Genomic DNA, 20,398 nt, shown 5'->3' on the forward strand with positions numbered 1-20,398 from the left:
CATTAGGTGACTTTTTAGTGATGGTTTATTATACATTTACAAAGTATAACATCTGTTTTAAGAAGATTGCATACTGCAAAAAAGTGCAATCAATGATTTATTAACAAATATATATATAACCACAATCTTCTTTTTTTAATTTTTCAAAAATTTTATACAATTTAAAAAGTTACTTTCCATTTACAGTTATTACAAAATATTGCTATATTCCCTGTGTTGTACAGTACATCCTTGAGCCTATCTTACACCTAGTAGTTTGTACTTCACACCCCCCACCCCTATATTGCCCCTTCCCCTCACTGGTAACCACTAGTTTGTTCTCTATATCTGTGAGTCTGCTTCTTTTCTGTTATATTCACTAGTTTGTCATATTTTTTAGATTCCACAAATAAGTGATATCAAACAGTGTTTGTCTTTCTCTGTCTGACTTATTTCACTTAGCGTAATGCCCTCCAAGTCCAACCATGTTGCTGCAAATAGCAAAATTTCGTTCTTTTTAATGGCTGAGTAGTATTCCATTGTGTGTGTGTGCGCGTGTGTGTATACACATATATACACACATACATATGTGTGTATATATGTATATATACCACATCTTCTTTATGCATTCATCTGTTGTTGGAGATTTAGTTTGCTTCCATATCTTGGCAATTGTAAATAATGCTGCTATGAACATTGGGGTGCATGTATCTTTTCGAATTAGTGTTTTTGTTTTTTTCAGATGTATACCCAGGAGTGAAATTGCTGAATCATACGGTATCTATTTTTAGTTTTTTGAGAAACCTCCATACTGTTCTCCACAGCGACTGCACCGATTTACATTCCCACGAACAGTGTACAAGGGTTTCCTTTTCTCCACATCCTCGTCAACATTGGTAATTTGTGTTCTTTTTGTTGACAGCCATTCTGACAGGTGTGAGGTGATGTCTCATCATAGTTTTGATTTGCATTTCCCTGATGATTAGCGATGTTTAACATCTTTTCATGTACCTGTTGGCCATTTCCATTTCCTCTTTGGAAAAATGTCTCTACAGGTCTTCTGCCCTGACCAATATATTTAAAGACTTTTGTTTGTACTGTGGAGAGCCAGGAAGGAAATTGATAAGTCTGGTATAATAATTAATATTATAGTAGCTGATGGACTTCCCTGGTGGTGCAGTGGTTAAGAATCCGCCTGTCAGTGCAGGGGACACGGGTTTGATCCCTGGTCCGGGAAGATCCCACATGCCACAGAGCAACTGGGCCCGTGCGCCACAGCTACTGAGCCTGCGCTTTTGAGCCCGCAAGCCACAGCTAATGAGCCCATGTGCCACAACTACTGAAGTCTGCGCACCTAGAGCCGGTGCTCCACAACAGGAGAAGCCACCACAATAAGAGGCCCACGCACTGCAACGAAACTAGAGAAAGCCAGTGCACAGCAATGAAGACCCAGTGCAGCCAAAAATAAATAAATAAATATTTTAAAAATATTATAATAGCTGAATTTTTTATTACTACCATGGGCCAGGCACTGTGCCAAGTGCTTTACATGGCATTATCCAATTTAATTATCACAACAACCCTGTGAGATACTATCATCATCTCCACTTAAAAGATGAAGAAACCAAGGCACTGAGAGGTTATATAGAATATCTAGAGAATAGGAAGCTGCCGTCTAAGCACTTACAGTCTAATTAAGTTCAAGTCAAGGCATACAGTAGTTTTTAGATAAGTCCATTTCCCTACCATCAATATTTAATTTTGTTAAACTTTCTTAATGGGAGAAAGCAGAGTATCTTTCCTGAAACTTTCACAATTGTTCACAGATTTGTAGACTGCTATAGTTGGTAAGGGTTTAAAACCTTCTAGATCAGGGCTTCTATTTTTTTTTGATGATTAGAAGATAAGGTTATATCTTTATTTAGTTGATCTGGACTTATAGTTAAACCATTTAAGAATTGTCCCGTGAAGGATTAAATCAATTTACATTGGGAAGAACCAATTATACAGACAAAAAAACAAATGATCTCAGTATCATGCATGCAATCTCTGAAAGAATCAGTTTTTTTTAAGAAAAAACATTATGAAATGGTAAGCAGTACACATTCAAAATATGTTTCTGTCAAGATTTTTTTTTTGGACTTACTATTTTTTAATGTAATTTTTTTTCATTTAAAATTTCTTTGGAAGCACAAAGAATAAATATAAACATAATATACAATATACGTATATAATATGTAAGTATAATATACATAAAATAAGAGGAAATAAATTAACAATTATTTCACCTTCTAGAAAATTGTGTTGAGTTTTTTCCTATTTGTCTCTATGCATTTATACACGTATTTTGCATAATTATGGTTAGAACAAAGATCTAATTTGGTACACAGTTTTTCACTTAATATAAACAGTTTTATATAGTTTTATACAGTTCATAATTATAATTTTAAATGGCTACATAATATATTCTTTTATTTTGCATGTTCATATCAGCTTTATTATTTTCTACCTGCCAGCATCATTTACACAACTCTTTTTTTTTAAGTTCTTTTTTCTCACACACACACACACACACACACTGTGTTTTATTTTTACAATAGATAAACTGACACCAAGCATTGTAAATGGATGACCACAACAAAAGCAACAATGATTGCAATTACCAAACACGAAACACACTCATACTACGTCATAATATTGACATTCAGTCCAGTAATCCTCCACTGTAACCGCTCCTTTACTTTGCAGTGAAAATTGATTTGTATATTTTTTGCCTCTGAGTCCTTGTGGGATTTTTTTTTAATTCAAACAGAAAGTCACAAAAATTATAATCATCCTCATCAGTTCACTCAGTCCCATGTAATTAATTTTTTTTCATCTTAATCTTTGTTAGCACTTTTATGAATTCATCAGTTTTCCATTAGAGTTCTGAAAATGCTTATTCATTCAGTTCAGCGGTATAGTCAGTTACCAGAAACCTGTACTTGTCAGAGTCTTTTCCATGAATTCCTTGAAGATGAAACCCTTTTATAGGAACATCTTTGCAAAGGCAACAGAGTACACCCAGAACTGTCTGTAAATGACAAAAGACTTAAAAATGACCACGGTTAAAGATTTGATGAAAGTTCATAATAATGCAATTGACAAGGAAATTTAGTTATTTCTGAGATATACATTTTAAAGTAATAACTAGAATTATGACTTATAACATTATACCAGAACATATAAGATTTTTAGAAATTTCATGTAATGTCTGAAACATTTATATTAACATATTTCCATACAAATAACCCAAAGAAAGTTTAGTATTAGTTGTTTTTTTTGTTTGTTTGTTTTTTTATACTGCAGGTTCTTATTAGTCATCAATTTTATACACATCAGTGTATACATGTCAATCCTAATCGTCCAATTCAGCACACTACCATCCCCACCCCACCGTGGTTTTCCCCCTTTGGTGTCCATACGTTGGTTCTCTACATCTGTGTCTCAACCTCTGCCCTGCAAACTGGTTCATCTGTACCATTTTTCTAGGTTCCACATACATGCGTTAATATACGATATTTGTTTTTCTCTTTCTGACCTACTTTACTTTGTATGACAGTCTCTAGATCCATCCACGTCTCAACAAATGACTCAGTTTCGTTCCTTTTTATGGCTGAGTAATATTCCATTGTATATATGTACCACATCTTCTTTATCCATTCGTCTGTCGATGGGCATTTAGGTTGCTTCCATGACCTGGCTATTGTAAACAGTGCTGCAATGAACATTGGGGTGCACGTGTCTCTTTGAATTATGGTTTACTCTAGGTATATGCCCAGTAGTGGGATTGCTGGATCATATGGTAATTCTATTTTTAGTTTTTTAAGGAACCTCCATACTGTTCTCCACAGTGGCTGTATCAATTTACATTCCCATCAACAGTGCGAGAGGGTTCCCTTTTCTCCACACCCTCTCCAGCATTTGTTGTTTGTAGATTTTCTGATGATGCACATTCTAACTGGTGTGAGGTGATACCTCATTGTAGTTTTGATTTGTGTTTCTCTACTAATTAGCGATGTTGAGCAGCTTTTCATGTGCTTCTTGGCCATCTGTATGTCTTCTTTGGAGAAATGTCTATTTAGGTCTTCTGCCCATTTTTGGATTGGGTTGTTTGTTTCTTTAATATTGAGCTGCATGAGCTCTTTATATATTTTGGAGACTAATCCTTTGTCCGTTGATTCGTTTGCAAATATTTTCTCCCATTCTGAGGGTTGTCTTTTTGTCTTGTTTATGGTTTCCTTTGCTGTGCAAAACCTTTGAAGTTTCATTAGGTCCCATTTGTTTATTTTTGTTTTTATTTCCATTACTCTAGGAGGTGGATCAAAAAAGATCTTGCTGTGATTTATGTCAAAGAGTGTTCTTCCTATGTTTTCCTCTAAGAGTTTTATAGTGTCCGGTCTTACATTTAGGTCTCTAATCCATTTTGAGTTTATTTTTGTGTATCGTGTTAGGGAGTGTTCTAATTTCATTCTTTTACGTGTAGCTGTCCAGTTTTCCCAGCACCACTTATTGAAGAGCCTGTCTTTTCTCCATTGTATATCTTTGCCTCCTTTGTCATAGATTAGTTGACCATAGGTGCGTGGGTTTATCTCTGGGCTTTCTATCTTGTTCCATTGTAGATCAGGGCTTCTTAACCTTTTTTGTGCCAAGGATCCCTTTGACAATATAATAAAGCCCATGGATGTCTTCTCAGAACAATGTTTTTAGATACACAGAACACAATACGTAGGATTACAAAGGAAGTAAATTATATTGAAATGTACTTATAAAAATACTAAAAATGGAAAACTGTCATATAGTTATGTAAGTGCTTGTTATTAATGTAAGTAGCAAGATATGGATGCAGCTCTGATAACCACGGTAACTTCAAAGTAATGATGAGTGTAACAATATTTAAAGACATCTGTAATAATAGTAATGTGACATAAAACTGTGATTTCTACTGATGACAAAGTCACAGGTACTGCTAATACTACTGCGATCTATTCTCTGCATTTATAATGGAAGGAAATCTAAATTTCAGTTAGAGGTTGGTGAAAATACAGATGTAATATTTTTCCCTTGAAGTTCATTTATCCCCTGATTTTTTAAGAGTTCCTGTTCTAGACCAAGCACCTTATAATATTAATAACAACAGCTAACATGAATGAGCCTTTACTATATGCAAGGCACGGTGCTAAGGGCTTTACAACCATTTTCCATTTATTGCTCCTAGCAAGCCTATGAGGTAGCCTTGTTTTACAGCTCTCCAAGAGATGGAATTAATTTTCCAAGGTTACACAGCTGGCAAGTGGAAGAGAACGACAGAGATTTATTTTCTCACAGTTCTGGAAACTAGAAGTCTGAAATCAAGGTGTTGGCAGGGTTCTTCCGAGGCCTCTCTCTTTGCCTTGTAGATGGTTATCTTCTCCCCTGGTCTTCATGTGGTCATCCCTCTGTACATGTTTATATCCAAACATCCTCCTTTTATAAGGATACCAGTCATATTGAATTAGGGCTCACCATAATGACCTTGTTTTAACTTAATTACCTCTTTAAAGATCCCATCTCCAAATATAGTCACATTCTGAGGTATAGGGGGGATTAGGATTTCAACATATGGATTTTGAGGAGGAACATAATATCACCCACAACAGATCCCAGTTATAAGGATTCAGATTCAGTAGGTCTGGGGTGTGGACCAGGGATCTATAATTTTAAAAGGTCCCCAGGTGATTCTTATAGACGGCCGGGGTTGGGTTCCCAGCCACAGATTTTTCTTAGCACAGTGCTTGGACATGGTAGATGCTCCATAAATATTTGTTGATTGACCAAGAGGTGATGCCTGAACTGATCCTTGAAGGATGAACTGGGAAGGCTGAGCCCATCTTCTAGTGCTGAGTTGAGATACTAGATATACAATACTTAGTGCCTAGCACATAGTGAGAGCTCAATAAATGTTATATATTATTTTACCTGACCCTTTCAAACAAACTTGAAAGACAACCTGTGTTTGCACTGAGGCATAAATGAGATGATGCATGTAAAGTACTTAAGATAGTACCTGGTACATAATAAGTGCACAGGAAAAGGTGGCAGTGGATAGTGGTGGTGGTGGTGGTTTTATTATTTTTAGGTTTTACTGGACTGAGATGGAATCGTCTATCTCTGATCTTCTGTGTTGTATGACTCTGCAGTTTGTCCTGTTACATTATTTCATATATAGTGTCTCCAAGCGTGCTTATATTTGAGATTTCCCTTATAACAAGCACTGGCCCAGCCACCACTACCACCATCACCAGTCATGTGGTGTGTTCATGTTGTAATCTCCAAAAGTGTATAGAAAATAGAGGAGCTGATGGTAGAAGAAATGGATCAGAACTCTGGTTGCCTTGGAAGATATTTTTGTGTAGTAAAGGGGTAGTCTCTGGTTTTCTGATCAGTACAGCCCCTGAAAACAGCTGGTAGAAGTGAATCAAAAGCTTTCCCCCTCTTTCTTGGGCACTTTCACTGTCTGGTAGAGTGTACGTAGGCCACAAGTATGGTCCTCAGTCCAACCCAGTCTCCCCACAAGAGCCAGCTCTTCCTTCCCCACTAGCAGCTGATGATCAGTTTTCCCCCAGTTTCCCTAGCTAGTGCAAAACTCTTAGTGTTCTCGCAGAGCTTCATGGATATCGTAATGGGCATTCGTAAATGGTGGGTATCAGACTTTGCTAGCTTGCTGCCCTATTAACCCAGAGTTCCCCTGGATATAATCAATTTTCTTGCTAAGGACTTCAGTGAGAAGGCACAAAAGTCCTTTGTTTTTTCCATGGTCCTTTGTTATTAGCTTTCCACCTCTCTCCATCCTGGGAATCCTGTTTTCACCAGTCATCTCATTTTACCCAAAACAGTAGTCTTCTCCCTCTTTGTAAGGAAAAACTGTGTTGTACTTTCCTGAAGCTTGGATCTCCTCTTGAAAGAAGGAGGTAAGGGCAGAAGGAAGCCAAGTAAACCTGGGGGGTGGTTGTCAGGGTGTGGGTTGAGAAGGATGGAGGTTGGGGATGCTGTTTTCTGTCTTCTTCTCTGAACTGAGAATCAAGGCAAATTATAGAGAGCAATGCAGGAGGAGGGTAACCATCTCACAGAGATAACTTGTAAGGCCTCTATATTGTTTGTAGATCCGAAGCTACTGATTAGGGGCCCCTGACCTAATATAGTAGAAAAATGGTTCGTGTTGTTCTTGCTGCTGTTTTTAATATCCTTCCTGGGGTGTATCTCCCTTCCTGTATTAGCTTTCTAAACCTTGATACTGTGCCCTCAGATTGATCTATTTACCCTAACTTCCCGCTCCTTGGAGCTTTCTCATTTACCATTCAGCCACCTCTAGAATTCTGGAGTCGGTTTATCTAGCCCTTTGTCACCATTCCATATGTTGACATACAGGCAGCCTCCAACATGTACATAGGCTGAGATCTCAAAGTTCACTCTGAAGTCAATCGTTTGGAAGGTGATGTGCGTTTTTCCATAGGAGAAAAAAATTGTTAATAAATGGTAGTTACATTTCCAGGCCAGCCCACAAAAGATATTTTTTAGCTTTAATGTACTAGAACAGTGGGCCATTTGCGATGAAAAAGTAGAAAATCTTAGTAATTCAGCAAAAACAAGAAGATAGTCCAAGGGAGTAAGAAATGCTTTAGCCTGACTCTGCTGGCTGGCGCTGGAATCAAGGAGGTTGAATTGGATGAGGAAAATGGGGCTTTCATGGAGGCTCTCAAGGGGACTTTGGAAGGCTACACTAGTTCTTTGTTATTTCTAACTTCACTTTGAAATGGATCGCTTTCAATAATAATGAGTACTATATACTGAGCACCTACTCTGTGTCAGGCCCTATGTTAGACAGTTTACATACTTTCTCTTCATTTCAACCTCACAAAAGCACTATAAGGCAAATACTATAATGACCTTTATTTTACAGATGAGGGAACCGAAGCTCAGAAAGGTTTATAAGCTTGATGAAGGTTATTCACACAGTACAATGGGAAACCAAGTCTGTGGTTTCCCACTCCCCAAACTCATGCTTTACGGCATGTTACCTGGCTACTCTTTTCTTTTCCTTATCTGGGCATGTCATGAGCACTACTTTTAGGGCTCTCAGCCATAATTAGAGTTGTTTGTTAGCTTACAATGTAAACAAGAATCAGAGAAATCAAGAGAGGTAGAGGGAGGGAGAAAAGGAAGGAAGAAGGGAGGGAGAGTTTTGCTAGGCGAAAGTTCAGCTGAGAAACCAGGTATAGCAGTGCTTCTCAACCTGTACTGTGCGTTCCAATCACCCGATGCTGCTTCTGTTGCTCCACGGGCAACACTTTGAATTGCAAGGCCGTACAGTGCAAATGATAAACGAACAAACAAAACCCATTAAGCATCATTAATTTCTTGTTACTAATTTAATCGGGGTCAGCTTCTATACTGAACAGTCGCTTATTACACTCTTTTCTCCTGTGGGCTGTCCTAGGCCATCGTCTCTGCTTTGGGTCTGCCTGTCTGTTTCAGCTTATGCTCAACTGTTTTTTAAAATACACGTGTTAAAGACATATGAGCATCTTCTACCACTCTGAGGCCTAAGCAGCCTCAATCAAGCATTACTTTCTCTTGGCACTAGCCAGATCTCTGGCCATGAGGTCCAGGCTTCAACAGCTGCTCTCAGCTTTCTCTGTCTTCCTAGGAACAGTCTTATAAAGGTGAGGCATGTAACACTGCTGTCCCAGCTCTTTCTAATTTCCTTTCTCAGAGCTACTGCCTTCATCTGGAGCAGGAAACAGCCTGGCTTTTTAAAGAGTCCAAATCTTTATTTCTTCCGCATAGTTGAAATAATACCAAGCATTAATTTAAGGCAGCCATTGAAAAGGTTCTTCGCAGAGTTCTCCTGCTAATTCCAGAAAGCCAGTAAAATTTGTTTCCTGGAAGGTTATTTGCTTTATCTTGCCACCTTCTCTCCTCCCTCCCCTTAGGATTTTGATTGTGATCATTTTGAGCCATTCTTCAAGTCTTTCTTCTATTTTTAGATGCTCTGACTCATTCTTCCCCACTAGCGAGAGTCAGGGAGAGCCTTCTATTCTAGCCAAGCTCTACTTTATGAAGTAGGAAATAGTCTCTCACAGTGTCTACAAATCAACTTGATGATCTGTGGCCTGCAACGACTCCATTGCTTTTCCATCTTCTTTAACAGTAGCCTTTCTAACTCCCTTTTCAGGTATGTATTCATCCAGCCTCCACTTTAATATACTAGGTAAGTTCACATTTCATCATTGGACACATGAAAAACTGTGCAGAAAAAGATTTGCAAGCTTCTCCTTGTAACTTCTATCCATTAATCTTACTTTTACCATATGGAGCAGAAATAACCCTTCAAATGTATCATGAGGCCAGTCATATCCTCCTTTAAAGGTTAACTATCTCTTTGCTAGACTAAACATGCCCAATTCCTAATCAATCCACTCTAGTCTGTAAGTGTTCACTTTAAAATAAGGTGCCCAGAAATGGATGTACTGCTCCATGTTTGGTTTGACCAGAGCTGAGTACATTAGGACTGTTCCATCTTGTGATCTTCTAATGCGATTTTACTATTGTGTGGGCTTAAAAGAAGTCACTTCTTCACATTTATTGAGCACCTCCTTTGGGTCGGATACTTCACATCTACTAAGCAACTTCTCCAAAGGTTCAGTGGCAGAAGTTCTCTGTTCTCTGTTACCCCGTGAAGCCAGGAAATGATATAGTTACCCTCTTCCAACCCTTCTTACTGTTATCTACAGCCCTCCAGGTCTCTCACTTACTGAGCACCTTGGTACCTCACTTATAGTCTCCCCAACTCTGGCCCTTAGATATGCTCAGCTTTCTCCTATTCAAAAAAGAAACAAACATGGACCTAGAGATTATCATACTCAGTGAAGTGAGTCAGACAGAGAAAGACAAATATCATATGATATCACTTATATGTGGAATCTAAAAAAATGATACAAATGAACTCAGTTACAAAGCAGAAATAGACTCACAGACGTAGAAAACAAACTTATGGTTACCAAAGGGGAAAGGGAGGGGGGAGGGATAAACTAAGAGTTTGAGATTAACAGGTACAAGCTACTATATATAAAATAGATACACAGCAAGGTCCTACTGTATAGCACAGTATCACAGAATCACTTTGCTGTATAACTTTGCTGTATAATGTTGTGTAACACAACATTGTGAATCAACTATACTTCAATTTTAAACAAAGAGAAACAAACAAGCAGAACTCTCCTTCGACACTATCCCTAACTGGTGCTCACCCTATTTCTTTCCTCCCACTATCATAGAAGCTTTTCAAAAGAGTAGTCTACACTTATTGTCTCCTTTTCCTCACCTCCCATTCAAAAGCCAGCCCCGCCTCCCTCCACCCCCCAGTCTGGCTTTTCTGACCCCAGAACACCACTGTTAACTGCTCTTGTTAAGGAAACCAATGACATCCTGATTGCCAAATCCAACGAACAATTTTAAGTCTTTGTTTTACTGGACCTTTGTTTTACTGGACGTCTTTCTGCTGCATTTAACATCTCATTGTTGCTCCACGTCTGTCCTCATGCCTCTCTTTTTTTTTTTTTAACATCTTTATTGGGGTATAATTGCTTTACAATGGTGTGTTAGTTTCTGCTTTATAACAAAGTGAATCAGTTATACATATACATATGTTCCCATATCTCTTCCCTCTTGCGTCTCCCTCCCTCCCACCCTCCCTATCCCACCTCTCCAGGCGGTCACAAAGCACCAAGCCGATCTCCCTGTGCTATGCGGCTGCTTCCCACTAGCTATCTACCTTACGTTTGTTAGTGTATATATGTCCATGACTCTCTCTCGCCCTGTCACAGCTCACCCTTCCCCCTCCCCATATCCTCAAGTCCGTTCTCCAGTAGGTCTGTGTCTTTATTCCTGTCTTACCCGTAGGTTCTTCATGACATTTTTTCCCTTAAATTCCATATATATGTGTTAGCATACGGTATTTGTCTTTCTCTTTCTGACTTACTCCACTCTGTATGACAGACTCTAGGTCTATCCACCTCATTACAAATAGCTCAATTTCATTTCTTTTTATGGCTGGCTAATATTCCATTGTATATATGTGCCACATCTTCTTTATCCATTCATCCGATGATGGGCACTTAGGTTGTTTCCATCTCCGGGCTATTGTAAATAGAGCTGCAATGACTCTCTTGAAAGTGCCTACTCCTTGGCTTTGGTGATGCTGCTCCTCTCCTGATTCTCCTCATTCCTCTCTAGTTGCTCCTTTATATGCTTCTTTGTGAACTCTTCTTCTGCCACCCGTTAAGTGCTGGTGTTTCCCAGGATGTTTCTCATTCTACACCTTTCCCTTAGATCATCTCATCCATCCCCGTGGTTTTATCGACTGTGCTGTTGACTCCCTAATCTATATCTATGGCCCCAGACCTCTCTTGTAAGCTTCAAGCCTGAATACTCAATTGCAACTAAACATGTGGGACATATGTGCCACAGGTACCTCAACACCAAACTGTGTGTCACAAATTCATCTTCCTTTTCAAATCTGTTCCTCCTGCTCTACCTACCCCATAACTACCATTTTGGTGACTCAGAACCTTATCCACAGTAGTCCAGGCCTGAATGTTGGGAGTCTTCCTAGACTCTTCATTCAACTAGTTACCAAGACCTGTTAAGTCTATCTTCTAAGTGTCTATCAGGTATGTCTTTTCTTTATATTACTACATTGTATTAGTCCAGAGTCCCCATCATCTCTTTTTTTTTTAAACTACTAAAATAGCTTCCCAAACGGTCTCCCTGACTCTGGGCCTACTCCCCTTTAATCTTTTCTCCATATTGGTACTAGAATGAGTTTTCTGTAACGCATATCAGATCACATCACTCCTCTGCTTCAAGCCCTAACATGGCTCTCCACTGCTTACTGGTAGAGTCCAAACTGTTCCACATGCCTTACAAGGTCTTTCACAACCTGACCCTGGCTACCCTTCTAGTCTTATCTTCTAGAATCCTTTCCTTATCTTCTTGCCCAAATGGTATCAAACTGAACACCCCACCATGCCTCCATGCCTTTGTACACACTGTTCTTTCTGCTTAGAATGACCCCTTGTTTTCCAGCCAAACCCTTATTCACCTTGCAGAATTGGACTTGGTGTGTGTCTGGATAGATACACAAGAAACCAGTGACAGTGATTTGCCTCTGCAGAGAACGGGGTGGCTGGGGCACAGTGTCAGAAGGCAGACTTGCTTTGCCCATCTTTTTGTATATCTTGTACCACAAATCTGAATCGGTTATTCAAAAAATAAATACAATGTGATCATTTTTTAACAGACTCAGGGATCATGTCCCCCTAGAAAGTCCCCCCCTCATATTCCTCCTCTGTAGTTTTCTGTCCCTTCTCTGTGCTACCTCTGGGCCTAGTATGTGCTCCTATAAGTAGAATAATCACATTGTGTTAGAATTTATCTTGTAAGTTGCCTGTCTCCGCAGGTTGTGAGCTCCTTCAGGGTAGAGGATGCGTCTCATTCTTATTTCCCTAGAATCTAGAGTGCTCCAAGAATGTTTATTGAATAAATGAAGAAATGAGTGAATAAATGAATGAACTATGGGATTATAAAATTATAAAACAGGACTCTTAAGCCTGTGCTCTTTCCAGATCTCCCTCACTCTGTCCTTTTGCCCTGTGTTGAATCTAAAAAGTATTACTTCACATTTATCCCTAAGTACTAGCCATCACCTTGTCAGTTTGGGTTCAATCATCCAAGACTGCCCAGATCTGTTCAAAGTCCCTCCTAACTCTGTGTCATCAGCAGATTTGATATGTACTTATTCTGGGTCACTAAATCACAGAATTGGAATAATTTGTCTAGTACCTGCTGTTTATTGAACACCTACAGTGTGTTAAGCACTGTGCAAGGTGTTTTCCCCTATGACATTGTCACAGCATTTGCTTCAAGGTACGTGTTTTTATCTCCGGTTTACAGATGAGGAGATTGAAATCAGTGTGGTTAAGTACTTTGCCTAGGGTCACGTTGCTAATAAGTGGTAAAGCTGAGATTTGAAGTGAGGTCTTTTTTTTTTCTTGCTGTGCGTGGGCCTCTCACTGTTGTGGCCTCTCCCGTTGCGGAGCACAGGCTCCGGACGCGCAGGCTCAGCAGCCATGGCTCACGGGCCCAGCCGCTCCGCGGCACATGGGATCCTCCCAGACCGGGGCACGAACCCGCATCCCTCGCATCGGCAGGCGGACTCTCAACCACTGCGCCACCAGGGAAGCCCTGAACTGAGGTCTTTTGACTTCAAAATTTATACTTGCTTCATAACGCTACACTGGTTAAAAGGGGTGTCTACATTGCCCGACTACCGGGCAAGGGGTTCTCCAAGGTTGGCTTGAACTCCTCGGTGCCTAGTGTTCATTGCTCCCCAAGGCAGCCCATTCCAACTTTGGACTGCTCTGACCATTTCAAAAGCTCTTATTTGTAGGAAGCCAAAATTATAAATGAGCTGAACAAGACACAGCCAAGAATAGAGCTTTTTGGCTCACTCCTAGAACTTCCCTTCTAGTCTGACACCAAATCATTCGTTTGTTCAATCAGTTACAGACTCATTTCAACAAATAGCTGGAGCACCCAGCCTATATTCTGCCATCTCGTCTGCAATGAAATTATGGGAAACTTTGTCTAATGCCTGGATGAAATGAAATCCACTATAGCTATCACATTCTCTGATCTGCCAATCTAGTAACCAGGTCACAAAAGGAAAAAAAAAAAGGAAATGAAGTCTGGGAGGGATATTTGTTTTTTAACGGGGCAATTTGTCAATGACTCAAAGTAATGAGTTTCTAGCAGCAGACTTTCAGACACCATTGACAGGCTGTCAGGAAGATGATTTTGGGGCAGTGGTCTTCCTACTAAGTAGGAAGGGCCCCCCATTTTCATTGCTTTGAATTGTACAGCACCTGGTTTTATTTAGGCTCCCATTTCCGGCTTCTATGCTTTTATTTTTCTTTGTGTTCTACCCTTGCACATGTTTTCTCTATCTGGCTCTTTCCTTAAATTTCTACACCCTCCCCCCAAACACACACACACACACACACGCACACGCACACGCACACACACACACACCCTCCTTGTCATTTGAGAATCAGTGCACGCAGCCCTTCCTCTGGACACCTTCTCTGGTGCCTCCGAACTGGGACTGTTTCTCCTCCTGTGTGATGTAATGGAAAGTGCACGAAATATCCATCACAAAGTAGATGCCCAATAAATGTTAGTTTCCTTCTCCCTTTCCCCAGGTATTTTGCTAAAATAGTATTGATCACACCATATCATGTTTTCTTGTTTACTTGTCTGGCTTCATCAGTCAATTCTGAATTCATGTGTTCTATCATTCAACACATATTTATTGCATGTCTACTGTATGTGCAAGTCATTGTTCATGCTAGGTGCTGTGGATACAATAATTTCTGAAAATCATACTTTCACTGTATCTTTTTCATTTTTGCATTTATAGCACTTAGCATAGTGCCTGGCAAATAAAGATTGCTCATTATAGGTTTGTTAAGAGAATGCATTTCCTCAGAAGAGTTTCTCAGAAGTGTGGTCCTTGGACTACTTGCATCTGGATCACCGAAGGGTGCAGGTTAAATGTTAAATGTCAATTCCCAGATCTTGCTCTAGATCTGCTGAGTCAGATTCTCTTAAGGGTGGGCTTCAAGAAGCTGCATTTCAGTCTAGCTCTGCAGGTATTTCTTTCACACTAAAATTTGGGAACCATTGCAAAATAGGAGTCGGGGAGGGGGGAGAACTAATGCATATTTTTTAAAAGTGTAGCTAAAAGCAGTTGAATCATTTTTAATGCCTCCGACTACAGTAGGAAAATTTAGTAAAGGGGGAAAAGGGCATTCATTAAAATTATCTGGGAAGGTTTTTTAAGTAGACTTGGAATATTCAAATAATTAAATAAAAGTCTAAGATGATGAGTGGAATTATTGCTAGTAAAATCTAATCTTAATTTAGGTCAGATTTATGATGCCAGAGAGTTCTTATTTTTATAGAGCTTCTTGTGTACTTGATAGTACTTAGGGATTCTGCCTAACTTAACAACACAATATATTGATTTCCATATTATAGACTTGAATCACAAATTTATTATTTTAAATCATAAAAGAGTATGCCACAACTGTATTTGTGCTTTGACCCTGATTATGTATGTGTTTTATCTGATGCCTAGTCCTTGATCAGGATGATACTAGTGCTCATTCTCCATGAAAATTTGATCCATTTTACTGTTTTATGCCGTATTTTCCGAGAGCGTACTGTTATTAAATGTGTTCTTTGGTAATAGATGAGGTATGTAAGATCTGAGTCAACCAAAGGTAGCATAACTTCCCTTTCAGGAAGACTTGCAAAATTGGATTTTATGACCATGTTCCTGGGGCTTTTGGAACTTTCTATTTTTGGTTTGCCTTGATGTGATCCTCATGGTCAAGAGCTGAGATGTCTATGCATCTGGGCACAAACCTCTTAAATATACACAGGTTTGTATTTCAGTTTCCCTCCTTGTAACTTTACTTTTGTTAAATTCAATTTAGGGTTTCTTTGGTGGTGATACTGGTGCTAAGCTGGATCGGGAACTGCTGCCCTCACAGCACCCACCGGGCACTATGTCCAAGGACCTGAGAATTCTGTACAGCAACTCCTCCCTGGAGCTGACCGAGTACCAGGGCCAGCTGTTTAGTAGCAACGACAATGAGCATGAAAAATTACTGATGGAAAGCTCCACACTGTATGTGGGGAATCTTTCCTTTCATACAACCGAAGAGCAAATATTTGAGCTCTTTAGTAGATGTGGTGATGTCAAGAATGTTTTTATGGGCCTGGATAAAATAAAGAAAACGGCACGTGGTTTCTGTTTTGTAGAACACCATAACAGAGCTGATGCCAAAAATGCCATGCGATTCCTAAATGCGACCCACCTAGATGACCATATTGTCCACATAGCTTGGGATCTAGGCTTTAGAGAGGGCAGACAATATGGCCATGGCCAATCTGGGAGCCAGGTAAAAGATGAATTTTGTGAAGAGGAGGCTTCGGAAAACAGCCTCAGGTCCGTGGTAGGAGAGGAATCCACTAGAGAAAAACCTGCAACTGTAGCCCCTCAAAAAATATATTAAAGAAAAATACCAGGCCAGGAAATAGCCCATTTCATAACAAATCTAAATTACTTTATTTGCTGGGCAGAAACCCTTTTGCTGTATCTTTTTCTCTGAAATGTTATTAAATGGTGCGAACCAAAATAGTCTCTTGTTCTTGTCTTAATTTTGAAGCTGGTTGTCAGATTACCAGTTTGATCATCAGGTGGTCAAAAGTGAAGTGTTTTTCAGGAATAAATTAGGTACGTTAGATATGAGTCATGAAAAGCACAACTTCCCTTTCAGGAAGCGTCAGTTGGATTTTATGACCATGTTCCCAGGGCCTGAAATGATCATTGTTTTAGACTTTGCATAAAATAAAGTCAAAGAATTGGAAAACTTTAAAAAATTATTAAAAGAATACAAGCACATTATTTTAAAATATTAAAAAATCCAGAAGAGTCTATAATGAAAGCAAAAATCCTCCTGCCCCACCTCTTCCTACCCCAGGCCTATTCCCTGGGTAATAACTTTCAATTATTTTAGCAGGTTGTTTTGGTTTCTTTCCTGGTAGTTTCCTCCATATTTCTAAATAACATGACTGCTTATACTGTTTATTTTAATTTTAAAATTAAATTTAAACTCCCTGCTTTCACAGATGAGAATTTAGCTCACTTACACCCCCACTGGCACTTCTCTTCTCTCAATCCTCTCAATATAGTTTACAACACTTTACTTACATTTTCTATTGTTACATCACATAGGTTAGGTTATGCTGCAGTAACAAACAACCCCAAAAGCCTTAGTGGCTTAAAAATCACTAAAGTCTGCTCCTCACACTACATTTCCATTGCTGATTGCCATGATCATGTTCCTTCTGGGGCCCAGAAATCTTATCTACTATCAGTAGTGTGAATCAGTTATGGTAATTCCCTCTTTCTTGCTGGTGATTGGTTTAGGAATCCAGGCTTAAGCCAATCAGAGGTTTACAATCCCGTGAGATTAGTTATTAATAAGGTCATAGGTGGACAATGACCAGTGGGGTCCCCAGTAAGACAGAAATGAAAGATTTTTAATTTACGTTTGAAGGAGCGGTTGTCTCTCTCCTTCCCACTGGATGTGAATAAATATGTGTAAAATGATTGCTACAAGCAGCCTTCTTACAACCACAAGAGAAAAAATCCCTAGGATGAATTGGACTCTTTAGAAGGTGGGAAGAAGGACCAAAGAAACTGTGTCCTTCACAAAATTATCCAGCTGCCGAATCAACTAACCGTGTAGCACACACTACATCTGGATGTCCTATTATGTAAGAAAATACATTATTTTATCCTGTAAACCAGCTTGTTTACATGCATCTGAAAGTACTCTGATACCAAATACTTTTTCTTAATTTCATTCTTGTACAAAGAATTTAAATTGCACTCTCATGACCCCAAACTTACCTCTGCAGGGTTCATCACCTTTCATCTGGAAAGTTAGATAAAATCACCTTCTTACTCCTGACTCCTTCACCCTGTGACCTGAGGTTAACCTCTCCATTCAGTAACATTCTTTCCTGAGTAGAGGAGGAAAGGGAATGTCAATTTTTATAACTATTATGTTCCGGGAAATTTGCTAGAGGCTTTAAAACACAATTTCATTTACTCTTAACAGCTCTGTGCCCTTTACATAGATGAGAAAACTGAAGATCAGAGAGGTAAAGGCATCAACTAGTAAGTGGCAGAGCTGGGGTTCAAACCAAGGCATCCATGTCAATGATGGTGCCCTTAATCAAGGTACTCTATTATCTCTTTCCCTTATCTTCAGTCAGGCCAGGAGGTGGAAACCTCTCGTTGAGTTTCCTCTTTCTCAGGAAATTATCCCACTGACTACATCATATCTGAGCTCTCTCTCCCTCAAGCAAGCTTCTCAAGTGTGATCACCTTTCGGCCTTGACGTGGAGGATCACTCAGACTCCACCCAGCCATATTTATCTTTACTCTCTGGGAGAAACAGGAGTACCCGACATGCATTTCTGGCCAATTTAGCTTACTCTGCATACAGCAATGGAGTTTACTAACTTTTTAGCATCCCCTCTCTGTAACTTCCCTAAAACATAAAAAGAGATTTTTCAAGTCATGTGATTAAAATGTTGTTTTTATCACAGGATGTTTGTGGAGGAGTACCTTGGCATATCTCCCAACCACTCTTCATATTGGCTACCCACTTACCCTGCTCCCAAGGATGTCTTTAAGGATTTAACAATGTCCTATGAAGCATACTGTTGGTTACTTTAAAGGAACTTTCATACTGTATGGCTAGAGGACTCCTCCAGTAGTTCTTACAATATAACATATTCTTTAAAATCATGCTGAATAAGGGCTTCCCTAGTGGCACAGTGGTTAAGAATCCACCTGTCAATGCAGGGGACACGGGTTCAAGCCCTGCTCCAGGAAGATCCCACATGCCATGGAGCAACTAAGCCCGTGTGCCACAACTACTGAGCCTGCGCTCTAGAGCCCGTGAGCCACAACTACTGAGCCCAGCTGTCACAACTACTGAAGCTCGCATGCCTAGAGCCCGTGCTCCACAACAAGAGAAGCCACTGCAATGAGAAGCCCACACACCACAACGAAGAGTAGCCCCTGCTCGCCACAACTTCACCGCGTGCATCAACGAAGACCCAATGCAGCCAAAAATAAATTTAAAAATAAAATAAATAAATTTATTAAAAAATCATGCTGAATAAATCAACAGAATAAAGGATAAAAATCACATGATCAAACTTCAATAGATGCAGAAAAAACATTTGAAAAAATTCAATACGCTTTTCATGATAAAAATGCTCAACATAGTAGGAATAGAACAGGACTTCCTCACTCTGATAAAGGACATCTATGAAAATCCCACAGCTAACATACTCAATGATGAAAGACTGAAAGCTTTCCCCCTAAGATCAGGAACAATAGACTTTTATTCAATATTGTTCTGGAGGTTTTAAGCTAAGATAATTAGGCAAGAAAATGAAATAAAAGACATTCATATTTAAAAGGAATAAGTAAAATATCTTTACTTGCAGGTTGCAAGAGAAAATCTTAAGGGGTCCACAAAACAGAGAACTACTAGAGCTAATAATTCAGCAAAGTTGCAGGAGATAAAAATCAATATACAAAAATCAATTTCACGTCTATGAACTAGCAATAAAAAGTCCAAAATGAAATTAAGAAAGCAATTCCATTTAAAATAGCATCAAAAAGAATAAAATACTTAGGAAAAAATGCAAAACAAGAGTGCCAAATTTATACTCTGAAAACTACAAAATATTGTTGAAATTGAAGAAAACTTAAAGAAATGGAAAAATATATCCCATGTTCATGGATTGGAAGACTTATTAATATTGTTAAGAGGACAATACCTCCCAAATTGATCAATTGTTTCAGTGCAATTCCTATCAAAATCCCAGCTGGCTTTTTTTTTTTTTTTGAGAAGTTGACAGGTTCATCCAAGAGTTCATATGAAAATGTAATAGAATAGCCAAAACAATCTTGAAAAAGAAGAACCAAGTTGGAAGCCTCACACTTCCTGATTTCAAAACATACTACAAAGCTACTGTAAACAAGACAGTGTTGTACTGGCCTAAGGATAGACATATAGATCAATGGAACAGAATTGGGAGTCCAGAAGTAAACCCTCACATTTACAGCCAAATTATTTTTGACAAGGGTACCAACACAATTCAATGGGGAAAGAATAGCCTTTAAAGCAAATGGTACTGGGACAGCTTTAAACGGATATCCACATGCAAAAGAGTAAGGCTGGACACCTACCACACAGCATATACAAAAATTAATTCAAAATGGATTAAATAACTAAAGATAAGAGCTAAAACTATAAAACTCTTAGAAGAAAACATAAACATAAATCTTTAAGACCTTGGGATAGGCAATGGTTTCTTAGATATGGCACCAAAAGCCAAAGAAGAAATAGATAATTGGATATTAACAAAAATTTAAAATTTTGTGCTTCAAAGGACAGCACCAAGAAAGTAGAAAGACAATCCACAGAATGGGAGAAACATTTTGTAAACCATATATCTGATAAGGAACTTGTATCTAGAATATATGAAGAATTCTTACAATTCAACAAAAAAGACAAACAACCTAAGTAAAAATGGGCAAAGGATCTGAATAGACATTTCTCCAAAGAAGAAATACCTATGGTCGATAAACACATGAAAAGGTACTCAGTGTCTTTAGCAA

At 39.0% G+C, this 20,398-nt stretch overlaps 1 protein-coding gene across 1 annotated transcript; it reads left to right on the forward strand.

Annotated features, from left to right (window-relative positions):
* The first annotated feature begins 15,622 nt into the window (after window positions 1-15,622).
* On the forward strand, window positions 15,623-16,316 carry NCBP2L (nuclear cap binding protein subunit 2 like). The gene has a single exon (XM_049704366.1). It carries the CDS (start codon window positions 15,690-15,692, stop codon window positions 16,197-16,199), a length of 510 nt encoding a protein of 169 aa, XP_049560323.1. The 5' UTR covers window positions 15,623-15,689; the 3' UTR covers window positions 16,200-16,316.
* The last annotated feature ends 4,082 nt before the right edge of the window (window positions 16,317-20,398 follow it).

The sequence above is a fragment of the Orcinus orca genome, chromosome X (genome assembly GCF_937001465.1).
Source record: "Orcinus orca chromosome X, mOrcOrc1.1, whole genome shotgun sequence".
In the NCBI taxonomy this organism is placed as follows: Eukaryota; Metazoa; Chordata; class Mammalia; order Artiodactyla; family Delphinidae; genus Orcinus; species Orcinus orca.

Excerpts from the sequence above, each read along its gene's own strand:
- NCBP2L (XM_049704366.1), top strand. The coding sequence starts at position 15,690 with ATGTCCAAGGACCTGAGAATTCTGTACAGCAACTCCTCCCTGGAGCTG.